General features: G+C 39.5%; 1 protein-coding gene across 4 annotated transcripts in view; it reads left to right on the forward strand.

The window, feature by feature from the left end:
- Positions 1-3,669: 3,669 nt before the first annotated feature.
- Positions 3,670-13,806, forward strand: part of Dip2c (disco-interacting protein 2 homolog C) — a 221,672-nt gene continuing 211,535 nt past the window's right edge. For all 4 annotated transcript variants that reach the window (XM_013504713.1, XM_013504714.1, XM_013504715.1 and 1 more), the window contains exon 1: positions 3,670-3,730. In XM_013504713.1, the coding sequence (XP_013360167.1) occupies positions 3,679-3,730 (52 nt within the window). In that variant the 5' untranslated portion in view covers positions 3,670-3,678. The remainder of the gene's footprint in view (positions 3,731-13,806) is intronic.

Consider the following 13,806-nt stretch of genomic DNA (forward strand, 5'->3'; position numbering starts at 1 on the left):
GATATGTATATGTATACACAGGATAGCTAGGATAATTGTACTAGTAATATCTGTTGCTTTATTGAAAAGAACTGTTAATGTGTAATTGTTTGATCAATCTTACAGACCTATATCTGGTTATATGTGCAACTGTTTTGAAGATAACATTATGTATATAACAACCATTGTTAATATCCTATCACCGTGGTTTGAAATTCTGTATCATTTTTATTGCTCTCTGTCCTGTTTTGTTTATGTATCTGTTTGTGTTATTTTGGGTTTTTTCTTTTTTTCTCTCTTTAAAATAAAAAAACAAAACGTATATGTATATGCAAGTATAAGTGGAATATGTGCATTGCTGATGTCTGTGGTTTATTGAGAGGAACAGTCAATGCTTAAAATTTTCTTTTTTCTTGACCAATTTTGCACGCTTGAATCTGGAAATTAGATTCCAAATGACTGATCTGAAAACCACAATATGCAGTATCACAATCATTGCTGAACTCCTACCTTCCTGTATGGTGAATCTCTGCATGATTTCCATTTTTTTTTTTTTTTTACTTGTTACTGTCTTTGATTGTTTGATCAATCTTACATTCTTACATCCGGTCGCCTGAGCAACTTCGCTGAAGATAATAGTATGTACGGTAGCAACCATTCTTAATTCCTGTCATTTTGTTTTGAAGTTATGTATTGTTTTTGTGTTGTTTTGATTTTATCTTCATTTTTTTTTAGTTTTTTAAATTTTTAAAATAATAATAATAATGAAAAAGAATTTGAACATGTGATTTTTTGGGGGGGAACATAAACATTGAGTCCCTAATAGTCATTCTGCTCAGGCCAGAGGGTAGAGTTGGCAGGTGAGTACCTGGCTGTGTTTCAGAGTTCAGTGGGAAGTACTATATTGGTAAACATTTTTGTTAGGTATTCTGGCAACTTCCACTTATTGTAAAGGGCCGACCAAGCAGGGAGGAAAATGACAATAATGCTAGAGGCTCTGAGTTGAGAGGTGACAAATAAAGGGGTGTGACTAAACTTGAAAGTGTAGCCAGTGAGAGCCATTGGGAATTGGGAACCTGACCCTCCATGACCCTACACCTTAATATATATATAATGCCCATGTGCTGACTTTGTGAGCCCAGTGCATGTCTTAGAAATTTGAGAGGAAGACATATGTTGCTGGGTTTATATATAACATTCCCTAAGTCCCCACCCACCTGATCAAAGCATATATACTCCAATGTTGAGTTTCATATGGAGATACAAGAATAATATAATTCTGCTCTAGGAAAAATATTTTTTCAGTACAACTGCATGGAAGAGCATTCTAGGTTTCCTTTTGCCCAGTGAATGCTACACAAGTGATATGGGACACAGCTTATTGGAAAGCACCAAATGAGAATGGCTACCGATCATTAATAACAGCATTTCATAGTAGCACAAATAGAGTTTGTGCTACATTATCTCAAATGCCTTGAGATAAATTGTGTGTAACATAGGAGTGTGTGTAAGCTGTCCATCAAAGATAGGCATCTCTCTGCTAGTGGCAAATTTTCTTGGAGTACTAATTTTGTTCAGTCTGATGACAAAAGATGAATGGCATTCAGTATAATCAAAAATTCACTGAAAGACATCCATATTTTGAATCATTTTGTCATTGTGCCCAGTACCTGTTCTTCTTAGGCACTGTGGCTGTAAAAAGGTAGAGGAAGTGATGCGTGACTTCATGAAGTTTTCAGCTTAGGTGTGATGATACCTAGTGGAGGTGGATATCAGGAAAGCAGTGGAAAAGGAACCCAGGGCTGCAGTAGGTAGAAAGGAAGATACCAGGAGGAGGAAAAACCATTTGTCCTAAAATTACCCTTAACTCCTTTTCTGTTCATCTTTCACTTGACATCTCTGAAATCCAGCTGAATTTTGTCATTTAGAAGATATCATGAGTTAGCTAGCAGCATGTTTTTGTGCCTGATGATAAATTTACCATGGATGGTGACGTTAGATTTGGTGAGTCTGGTAGGTAAATGGAGAAGAAGAGAAAAATGTTCTAGCAGAAAATGTAGTAAGGTTGGCATGGTGTGAGTTATTCAGTAGGAGTAGGGAAGAGGATGTGGAAAACAACACACACTGGTGGAGTACACTGGAGTATTTCCATGGAGTCAGTTGTCCACATATTTGATTATCCCACCAAACTTTTGTGTGGTTCTTTTACTATCCCCAAGACAAGGAAAAGCCTCAGATGGGGCTGAGGATGTTCTAGACAACTTTCTAAATGGTGATAGTCCTGCACGTGGGAATTGGGTCTGTGTTCCACATTAGCACGTTAGAGGGCTCACATTTTGTGTGAAATGGAGACTTCTATGGCCACTTGGCTGTAGAGTACTGGTGTTGGAATGTGGCCCAGAGGTTGACTGAGATCCAGCACGGGCTCATCCTTGGAGTGTTTGCTTGGGGAAGATCCTATATTCATCATCATGCCGGGATACCTTCAAGAATTACTGTACTTGTGGGCTTCACTCCACTTCCTGTGAACTCCTTAAAGTAGAGTTAAACATGGCTCCCATGTTATGGGCAGGGGACATTGAAGATAGCAGTCTACTATTTTTTCCTTTGTGCTTCAGAGATTGAAACCAGGACTTTGTAGCAACACTGTACCATTGAGCTAAATTTCTAGCCCTTCTTTAAGTTTTGTCTTGAAACAAGCTCTCACTAAATTGCCCAGGTTGGCCTCCAATTCTTGATCCTCCTGCCTCAGCTTCCTCAATAGCTGGGATTACCATATGCCTACTTATTCAAAGATGGACTGTGCCACTTGGACTTACTTCCAGGTGAAAATTTGTCTCTGGGTACAGTGGGTATATTTTCCATTGGCAGAAAATAGTTGGGTGACCTATGTTTCCATTTTTTGTCTTCATTGCCAAAAATCACTAAAGCTGTAGTGATTGTTCTGTGGGAGAAATGGTCTCAAACACTTGTATTCATGATTACGTTCTCTTCTGTTGAGATGCTAAATCACTATAATCTGTGTTAACTATATAAATTTGAATTTGCTTCATATTCTTCTGAAATAATTAAATCCCTAAGCTTATATTGCTTCATTCAATCAAAAAACTAGGGGTTTCTTGATAAAACTGTTGGCATATAGTAAGTTCTGAGAGGAGCGTGGATGCCCATGAGCTGGCACTGTTGTGTGTTGTTCAGTCGTGCCCCGGCTTGCCCTGCTTTCTCTTGTCTCGCAGATAGGTGGTAAGGGTTCCAGGCCTGCGCACCTGCCAGTATTTTGAAATCCTCAAGAGAAATGTCCTATGAAGCATGATTAGTAATAAATTTGGGATGAGTAGCTGGTTTCATTAAGGATAAATGACAGTGAATCAGAAATGCCTGGCACTTCCGTATGCAACAAGTAGAGTCCTATGTTAAAAAAAATTTTTTAGGTGATTACCTCTATCCCATTTTCTTTCAAATAAAACCTGTTAGAGCCTACTAAGTAAACAGATAAAACCATAAGCTATGGTAATGGATGATCTAGAACCAATTTTCTTTGCTTCCTGTGATCCCATTTCAATGTCTGTGTAGAGTTGCTGTCCTCCTTGGACCTCTGAAACCACTCATCTATCCTGTATAACCGTCTGACACTTGAGCATACAGAGGCTGGGCACAGAAAGTGACAGGTTCAGTTACACACCAAGAGACCCAGTACTGATGCCCATGACTCCTGTCTCCCACACTCCAAGCTACCTGTACACTGTGGAGAGTAAGTGATGCTTCCTTCTCCTTGGAGGTTGGTGGAAAAACACACTTCAGCTTCATCTATGGTAACTCCTCACATTGTCATCTGTATGACAGGCAGGTCAGAGTAGAGGGGAAACAGACCCCAGTCCTACCAGTTGGCAAGATAACTACCCAGTTTCCTTTTGCATTTAGAAGTGAAAGCCATTCTGCCAAGGGATTCCTGAGATGCCTCCCATATCCTAAAACCAAGGGGTATGGTTTTGACATAAACGTATTCTTACTGGCACAGGTTTTACAAGCCAGCTGTACATATGTGGCTTATTAATCCTGTGCTCAGTGTTACTAGTTCCCAGAGTTTCTCTTAACTAAGGGTGAATATTTACTATAGTGTATAGAGAAGAGGTTGAGACTATTTATTGTCTTAAAATCAGATTACCCTTGAAGTGATTCCTGGGCAGATACTTGATAGCTTTTTTGAGGGCTAAGTTATTTTTAGATATCTTGACATCTTTTAAAGCTGTCTTCACATGCCAAAAATGTTCAGAAGTCAGTCTCAGTGTATATGGAAAGAAAGGGATGTACTTCAGTTGAGTAAATAATATCCATGAAAATGTTAAAAATATCAGCCAAAACTTATCCCAAATGTTAATTCTTGTGTTTTGCATTTTATTTCCATTTTTGGTTATTAAAATTTTAAGAGATTTTCATGGCAGTTTTGATTATGGGAACAAATTACTGTTAAAACTGAGCTTCATTTATAACACTTTAAAGAACTAATTGGATTACATTATTTGTTAATTTTTCCTGAGGCATTTTGCATAGATAAATAATTAATGTTTGTCTCTTTGCCAGAAGTCAGTTCATTTTTCTCAGATTAGAAACAAGAAATGAAATAAATGTTCCTTGTCGTCAAATGATATACAATTTGTGAATGTGATAATAAGATTAACTTTTATCTTTTGGGATAATTCTTGCTTAATAGTGGTAACGATAAATGTTAAAACATTTGAACAACTTATTTTCTTGAAGAGTAGTATCTACGTGCACACTAGATGGGAACTGGTAAGAATGTGGATGTGAAAAACTTAGGTTGTATTTGTATAAGACAATGATTTATATACCCTTTTGGTTTTTGCTACTACTGTAGTTGCTTAGCGACAGAAACAAAGTCATCACAAATTCTTAGAATCTTGTCTCCTTTCCTTCCACAATTGAAGTAATGCTAAGAAAGCACAGGCATCTAAAATTTTGGCGTGTAGACTCCTCTAAGTATCAGGAACAGTAGGATGATGGCTGATAGGGACAGTGTTGATATAATATGGGAGTCCTCTAAACCCAGAGACAGGCTTCTGGGAGAAAGCAACCCAAGGCCAGGTGCAGAAAGAACACATCTCTCACAGAAGAGAAGATTATGAGAAAAGAAAATGCCAGCAAAAGAAGTGAGATTGGTGTCAGGGAGTTGTGACAATGAAAGCAGAAGGAAAATACTTCATGCTTCCCTTCTGTCCTTCCCAAGGTCCCTGGAGGTAAGACATTGCCTGGTGGGAACTTGGACAGCCACATGGTGGGGCCCATCCATGGTCTGAATGTGGCTGCTTCTATACTTCTGTTCTCTGTGGTAGATGTTAACAGTAACCACCCTCCAGGGCTGCTACGAAGATGGCATGGGGAAAGGATTGGAATGATGCTCAGAATAGTTCTGACACGAAACAAGTGCTGTGTTAGCTGTGGCTGTGTCATGACTATTACATCAAATCCAGAACATTTGCTCTGTTCAGTTTACTCGTGTTGCAGGTAGGGTGAAGCATGAGGGGTTGGGGTGTAAGCATGCCTTCAGCTTCACACACTAAATGATTAAGTTCAGAGGCAGTAAGCATTCCACGAAGTAATGAAGTGAAGGAAATTGCCATGAGCTCTGTATAAATGCCTTCTTTTTAGGATATTTGAATGGAATAAACATAAGGAAACCGTAGCTCATCCATTTTTGCAGACCTCTGTGGTGGGGACCAAGCATGCATCACTTGGAATGAGACAAATAAAACTCCCTGTTGAATCTGATGTTGAATATTCTTGTTGTATATGCCTTTAGACAGAACAGAGACACTGCCAGAAACTGGTTAATTTTTCTGCTTTCCAAGTAAGTATTTGGAAACTTTAGGTTTCTTTTCATCTTACATCTGAATTTTACATTACTGACCTTGTGCACTCTTCGTCTATTTTCTGCTCTGAGACCTGTACAGCTTTGCATTTAGCTTTAATATCTAGGGCAGGCAGGATGGAGAAAGGCTTATCTTTACTGTCAACGTTTGCAAATGCTTTTTTGTATAAAATTTTGTTTTTCTCAAAAGTTTTAGTTATTTAAATTTCTTACTTAGTAGACTTTAAATTATCATGCAGATGATTTTACCAGTTCCAACCATGAGTTAACATTGGGTCCCCCCCCCCCCCCGCAATGTTTTCTGTAACAAATATTGTAAAGATTTGTGTGAATGGTCAACACTGAAGGTGGCGGTCATTTATTGGCTTCTCATTTCTTTCTTGGTTAAGTTTAGTAACTTTCACTTTCTGTTAAGGTGTACAAAGCATGTTTTAGCCTGTAGTATGGTCCCTACAATGAAGATTAATTTTAGGGTTTTTTTTTAACTTTTGGTTTAAACCTCTGCACAAGGATCTGTCACTTCTGAATTCAGTATCAGTGGAGACATCTTTCTTAAGGGAAACATACAAAAATACACAACAGGCTTTAATCTTTTAGGCCTGGGCCTGCAGCTCAGTCAGACCCTGGATCAAATCCCCAGTACCCTTTGTAGCCATGACTTTACAGAGCTGCATTTTCTGGAGTTATTAATTCAGCAACTGTGTTCCTGTAAATAGAAATGGAGTAGCTTAAGGTTTTTTTTGAAAAGGGACCATAAATTCTAAACTCAGTGAATAAAATTATATTAATTTAGCTGTATTGTTCCCAAAGGGAAAAAACCCTTACCCGTTGGTATGAACTATTAGATACATGGACTTGAAATTTTGGGCCATACTGCTGAGAAATGTATCAGACACATGAGGTTAAATGTTACATGTTTTCTTTTATATGATCTAAATAATTTGGAGAGAAAAATAGGGTTGGTAGGGAACAAAGGAGGCAGACCTCGTGGAGATGGAAAAGGGATCTAGGAAGAGAAGAGGAAAAGGTGTGATAAAGATGCAGTATATGTGTACCAGTTCCCAAAGTGCATGTAATCATTTTACATCACAAACATTTAAATATCACAAACATACCAATAGTGAGGAAAAGCAGTAAGACTCTTAAAATCCCATGCTCTTAGCATATAGCTTGATGAGTAGTTCTGATCTGTGTTTGCAGCAGTATATATACTAAGTAGTAGTTGAGAATACCACTGTGGATAGGTGCCCATGTATAGACATAAATGTGAGTGCTTTTCTCACTTAACAAGATATTAGCACTCTTAAAGAGTTACAGAGCATTAATATAAAGTAGTGTTAAGCTTTTGTTCATGATTAGAAATGAACTTTCAGAAAATCCTTTCAGCTTTGTAAATTTAATTTATTGTCATTTAATATGTCTTTAGGGCAAAAGCAAATCATAAAACTCCCCCAAGTATTTATGGACTGCATTTTAAAATTTCTAATACTACATACCTTTGAAAGGCCAACATTTACAAATAGAAAGCATTTACAAACAGAAAGTGCAAATGAGCTCATTAAATGCATTTAGTAAGAAAACACAGGGATAGGGGGAGCATTGTGTGAGTTAGTGTGTCCACCATCCTGATGGATATGATCTGGGGGTTGCACTTTGACTACAGGGCCTATACCCAAGAAAACAGGATGGGAATACAGCCAAGAATATAGCCCCTTAAAAAACAGGGAACACCTGCCATCAAAGGTAGAAAATACTATACTAAGAGAAATTTACCCAACATTGTTATGTCATAGAGGTTAAAACTAGGTTTAATTTGTTCTTATAGAGAATAATATATAAGTTCTTACATTTGTATTACATTTTATAATTTTAAAGCAATTATGTGTGTGTCAATGTTTGTGTATCTCCATTTGATACTTCTTGCAGTGAGGTTAAAAGTGGGGTTATCACAATTTTCTCAAGGAATAATAGAACGCAGAGAGGTCTAAAGCCTTGCAGAAAATAACTTACTTGGTAGGAAGTTGGGCAAGTGTCAGAATCTACCTTTCCACTCCACTGTAGTTCTCTAAAGAGTCCACAGTTCCAAGTCTTGACAAAAGGGGAAATTAAAAACTCATGAAGTTTTATTTATTAAAGCAGATGTCATGGTTGCCCCCTCCCCCTTGATCTGTATTTAAAGACCTTTGTGGTAGAAAGCAATAGTACTGCGTTATTGTTGGTCATTTTACATTGACTTTATAGTTGGTAAAGGAATTTTTTTCTCTAAAAAGATGAGGGCATATGTTTTTCTCACAAACAATTGTTATATCTGCCAGCCCCTCATTGACTATGTTATCAGAAGTCAGTTTTCAGCAGCTAGAGGTTACAACAAAGACCTTAACAAGTGAGACCACACTCTTATGTGTATAGGAGTGCTCTAAAAGCAGCAAAACACCATAGGAATGTGTAGTACTATTGTGAGTAAAGCCACTTAGAAAAATGCCTGTTTCTTTATTGATGATGCACTGGTGCCTCTTGCTCTCTACTACCCCCTAGTGGCTGACTGAGTGCTGACCACTGAGGGGTGAGCAGCCTGCTGCTCTTAGAATGTCTACAGGGACAGGCGCTTTTGTTCTCAGAGCACTTAGACTAAAAAAATGGACGTGTGTGTGTGTGTGTGTGTTCTCAGAGTAGTAATAAAGAATTAAATGGCTGTTAACTGCTTGGAGTAAGTGGATGTTGAGCATATGTCCAAAAGATTAATATATTTAACTACACTACAGTTAACATCCAGGAGAAAATGGTAGTTTTTGATGAAACAGACTTAAAAAATGGGTAGGAAGAGGGCATGTTCTGTACTGCTGAGGATTTAAGGATTCTGCACTGGTTGTTTTCTGCACTGTCTCACATTACCAGACAGAGGGCTTTGGGTCAATTTAGATATCATTGATCTGCATGATAAGTTTGATCAGGCAGCCTTACTGCAGATAAACAGTAATGCTAAGTGTAAAACTATAGGTACATGAAAACATTCAGCTATTAGTGTTCTTCTAGACATTCTTGCTTATTTTTGTATTGATCTTTTCTCATTACAAGAGGTTCTGTTCAATTTATTTTTATTACTCAACTGTTTAAGTATTTTATTGCCCAACTGTTTAAAATATCAGGCACCACTTTGATACTATGGTGGTTTTACTGAACTGCTGCCAAACCAGTCTGGTGTGATTCTAAATCAGAGCAGAGGGTTCTCTGAACTAGTGAGAAGAACCCAGACATGGGAAGTGGTATTATTTATTCCCATACAGCAGGGCACCTTCAGTTAAGTAAGGATTCAGTAAGTCTTAGTCACCATTAAAGTTTCAAAGATCCCAAGACAGTGATTGCCACAGATAAATCTGTGTACAAGATGTCACTGCATGTTAAAGTGGTGATTTGGCTTTGTGTTTGTCTGATACAGTGTAATAAGACTTGTGCTTATTACAGAGTTCCTTAGTGCTGGGCTAAAGGCCTGGATAGCTGTTGCCCTCTGTCTTTAGTGCTTGAAGTCAAGAGCTCTGACCACTTCAGGTGAGGGGCAGGAAATGTGGCAGTGGGCCTGTCCGAGGCCCCCAGTGGAGTAGCTCATTTCAGCTCTGCCCTCTTTCAGCCCTTCTCTAGCATGGAATCAGATTGTGGTGTTTGTAGATGTCCAGCATGTCTAATCAATCATCCCTCATTAAAACTTCCTATTAAAGATGACCATCTCCACTCCAGCTGATCCTTAAGCTATATCTCAGCTGTCTCCTCCACTCAGAACATCTGCTCTTATCCTATTACTCAGATCACTGAGTGGTCTGCACTAATACAAGTTGATTGCTCATTAATCTAAGGATCTGTCATGAGGGCTAATGGCCACAAAGAGGCCAGTCTCTTTTAGGTAGGGACTGTTGCGTTTTACCCCTTTTGTGCATAATCCCTTACTCAGTAGGTGAATCTGAGGCGGGCAGTCTGTCAGGAGCCCTGGATTTAGGGAGTTCTTAACTATATATGGGCTGCTGAACAGAGTACATGGAAGCCCTTAATGGTGAGGTTAGGATTTCCCACAGCTCCTACCACAGTGATTGTATTTAGTTGGTACCCGTCTTGGTTAATTTTCTCTCGTTGCTGGGACAAAATACCTGATGCCCCAAATTAAGGAAGGAAAGGTTTATTTTGCTTACAGTTTGTGGAGGTTTTAGTCCATACTTGGCAGGTTACAAGGCAGACTGGCACATGGCAGAGGGCTACAGCTCATGGCGGCAGAACACAGTAAAAGCAACAAGCATTAAAAAGGGAGGAATGGGGGAGGAATGGCCCCAAGCAGCCTCTTCCCCTCCTTTACATATGCAAACTATCCACCCCAGGGTGGGTGTAGCTCTCACACCCATGATCAATCAAACTCAGGGGCTGGGGGTTTAGCTCAGCGGCAGAGCACCTGCCTGGCAAGCGCGAGGTTGTGAGTTCAACTTTCAGTGCCGGGAAACAAACAAACAAACAAACAAAAGAAAAACCAATCAAACTCTAAAAATCTGCCCCATGACCACATGAGGCTTTGGGGGAACACCCAGACACAAACCATAACAGTACCTAATAAATGATATTTGAATTGGATTAGAAGAGTACTTTCTGTAGAACTTGATTATGTAAATGAAAAATATCATTTATCCATTCATGTGACTGCATCTGTTTAGATGCCTCTCATTTGAATGAAGGGTGCAGGTAATGCTTGCCTATAGGCCAGATGTGAGATCACATTTGCAAATATTTGTGTATGGAGTCATTGAGTCATTGAGCAAGTAGGGACCAGGGTTTGCACATTCAAGAGCAACTCTTGTCCATTACGTGTGTTGGTGGGTGATATGCATCCTGCTTTGCCATATTAGGAGCCACTAGAGCTGGACAAGTCAAGTCTAGGGAAGGACCTGGGTGGATCCCAGCTGCCTCATGTACTTGTTGCTGATTTGGACAGGCTCCTTATTTGAGTGGACATCAGTTTTCCCACTTGTAAGACAAGATGTCATCATTTGAATCTGAAGTTGTTAATGTGTATGGAAATTATTGGCTCGGGGAAAGTATTTAATAAGTTTACCTTCAGTTTCCTTTTTGCTGTCACTTAGTTAAGTCAGTATCTGTGGGTGCAGCTAGTAAATTTAAAGTAAAAAACACTAGTTGACTGCTGGTTTTGTGGCCCAAGCATCGGGCATGTGTTTGCTAAGAAATACCAGGAACTGTCCTTTGCTTGTTTATCAAGCTTGTGTTTTCACTGATCCCTGGAGTATGATAGGTCAGAGTACAGGAGGTTGGATATCCAAGTTTCTAGCTAGAAAATATTGAAATAAAAGTGTTTATTTACTCTGAACAGTGCTCAGACCGACATGGTGGGGCCTGTTAGAGGCCCAGTACTGTTTTGTGTTTGTCCCTGTGAGGCTACAGGCACCAGCAGTGGGTTGACTGATTGTAGCACAGTTGAGTTGAAGTTGCTCTCTGGAGTTACTGTTGGAGTAGAATGACACTTTTGAGTGACAGTGTCCAAGTCATAGAGACTTGATCTGCAGCATTCAATCTTTCCCCAGCCCTAAACGCCTCTATTGCCTTTCTCTTTTCTGAGAAGGTACTCTCAGAAAAGCTGCAGTACTGTCTTAAACTACTTATCATGAAGTAGTGACACCTGAGCCCATGCATATTTTGAGTACTTTGGCGCTTGTTAACTGGCCTTTCCTACTTGCAAAGGAATGTAAGGCATCTGTAAGTGGCTCCTGCTGTGTACCAGGACAGCCTCAGAACAAACATGAAATGTTCCTTCTTACTATTGGTTAAAACAAATGGAATTAATTTAAGCATGATCCCATTATACATTGCATGTCACTGCCAACCATTCATCTGTCCATATGCCCACTGAATAGATGAAAGACAAGCCTGTGTACCTAGCCCTCAACTGGCCCCTCTGAGTGGTCTCTTCTGTAAAGAGCTTAAGAAATGAGCACACCATAACAGTAACTACTCAGTAATAGCTCTTGATTATCCAGTGTTTATTCTCTGCCAGATGCTGTGCTAAATAGTTAGCTCCCTGTTAGGAAGTATGGTTGGGATTAGCCTCCTTTTATTTATTAGGAAATTGAGGCTTAGAGGCATTAACTTTCAGAGACAAGAAGAAAGATGAGAACACCCATGTTGCCAGGGGAAGGGGTGCAATGGAGGGCATCACCTCTAACACCAGGGTCCCCAGCTCCTGACTTGTGAGATGCATTGTGTAGTTGAGTGGCAGGAGTACAGAGCAGGGCTGGACCGCACCGGCAGCAGAGACTCATGTGGTGGGGAACAGCCCAGGGTGCTTTAGGCAGAAGGTTGAACCTGGCATAGAAAAGATTTGGATGTTCTCAAGAAAAAGATTTTGAGTAGAATAATGGCACAGAGTGACTGAAGCAGAGCAGTGAGTGAGCATCCTGTCTAGGAAGAGTCCCCAGGAAGGGGCATGGACAGAGGGAGCAAGAGGTTGAGGGGAAGGGCTGGGTTGTTTGAAGCTGTGGTGTTCGTCTCAAACCATGGAAAGTGGAGGGGAGAAGTGTGAAGGACTGTACTTGGGGAAGAGGACTGGAGAGACTTGTTCTAGTTTCTCCTAACAGGCAGATGTAGTAGAGGTGGGAAGGAATGAAATGTTGAGAAGTTTGCTTGCAAAGTTGCCTTCTGTTCAGTTTTTCTTAAAGTGTGGGCTGTTGAAACTCTGTACCCTCAGGTTAATAATCCGGAAGAATTTTCTGATGAGGAAAATGAGGCTGTGGATCAAGGGGGATTTCTCTGGGTGAAGTGCACATTAGTCAGTTGCCAGGGCAAGCACAATTTATATCAAACACCTAGAGAAGAGAGTCTGCTTCCCTTTTGGGATTGTCAGAGAGACAATCCCAAATATTTTGATATCCTGGAGCAGTGATGATGTAAAAAATTGTAAGGTTTTAGTGGAAAATTGTTCCAGACATCATCATGAGGGACTGTTAACAATAAATAGTGTGGCAGACCTATTCAAAGTATGGAGAAGAGTTGGTGGCTGCAAGGTTGACTGCTCTGTGGTGCTGATTCTCTCAAATGACTTGAGATTCAGGAGCTGCTTTTGCTTAAATGTGGGCTCAGAGTCAAGCCTGGCAACATCTGTTTTGGTTTAGGTCAAGACAAGTTAGTGTCTGATTTCTTAAGATTCAAGCCATAATTTTTTAATAGACTGTACTACTTTGGAAGGTTTATAGATGCTGTATGTGTAAAGCACTTGGCTATGGTTTAATTTAAATGTTGATTGATACAGATGAATGAAAGGCTGGGTCTGGGGGCCAAGGCTCAGGTCCTGTGAACTCCTTGGGGCTGATTCTTTGTACTAAAGCGAAGTCTGCATACGTAATACATGTATACACCTGTGCATTTTTTTTAAAGAGTGAAAGCTTTTTTAAAAAATTATTTTAAAAATAAAAGAAGGAAAACATATTAGCAGACATCCATTTACAAAATAGCATAAGAACAATACAAGCAATACAGAGTTACAGACAAAGTGGTAGGAAATCAACAATGGTTGTTGTATTATGTATTGATATTTTCAAGGTGGTTTTTCATGAAAACAAACAGAGACATGCAAGATTGATCAAATAATTAATCATTAATTGTTCCTTTCAGTAAAGCGATAGAAGTTAGTAGTACAGCTATGTTAGCTATCCAGTATATACATACATACATACATAATTTCCCCTTCTTTCTTTTCTCTTTTCCCTCACACCAGTTGCTATTTACTTTTGAGCATTTTCCTTTGGTTTCACAATGTCTGTCATACCTCCTAATTTTTATTCACTCTTTCAGTTTCTTACACTAGCGAGACAATGCGGTGCTTACACATGGAGGTCTGGTTTATTTCACTTAGGAGTATGGTCTCTAGTTGTGACCATTTACCTGTAAAAGCCTCGAGT

Source organism: Chinchilla lanigera, unplaced genomic scaffold (assembly GCF_000276665.1).
Source record: "Chinchilla lanigera isolate Chin_1 unplaced genomic scaffold, ChiLan1.0 scaffold00091, whole genome shotgun sequence".
Lineage (NCBI taxonomy): Eukaryota > Metazoa > Chordata > Mammalia > Rodentia > Chinchillidae > Chinchilla > Chinchilla lanigera.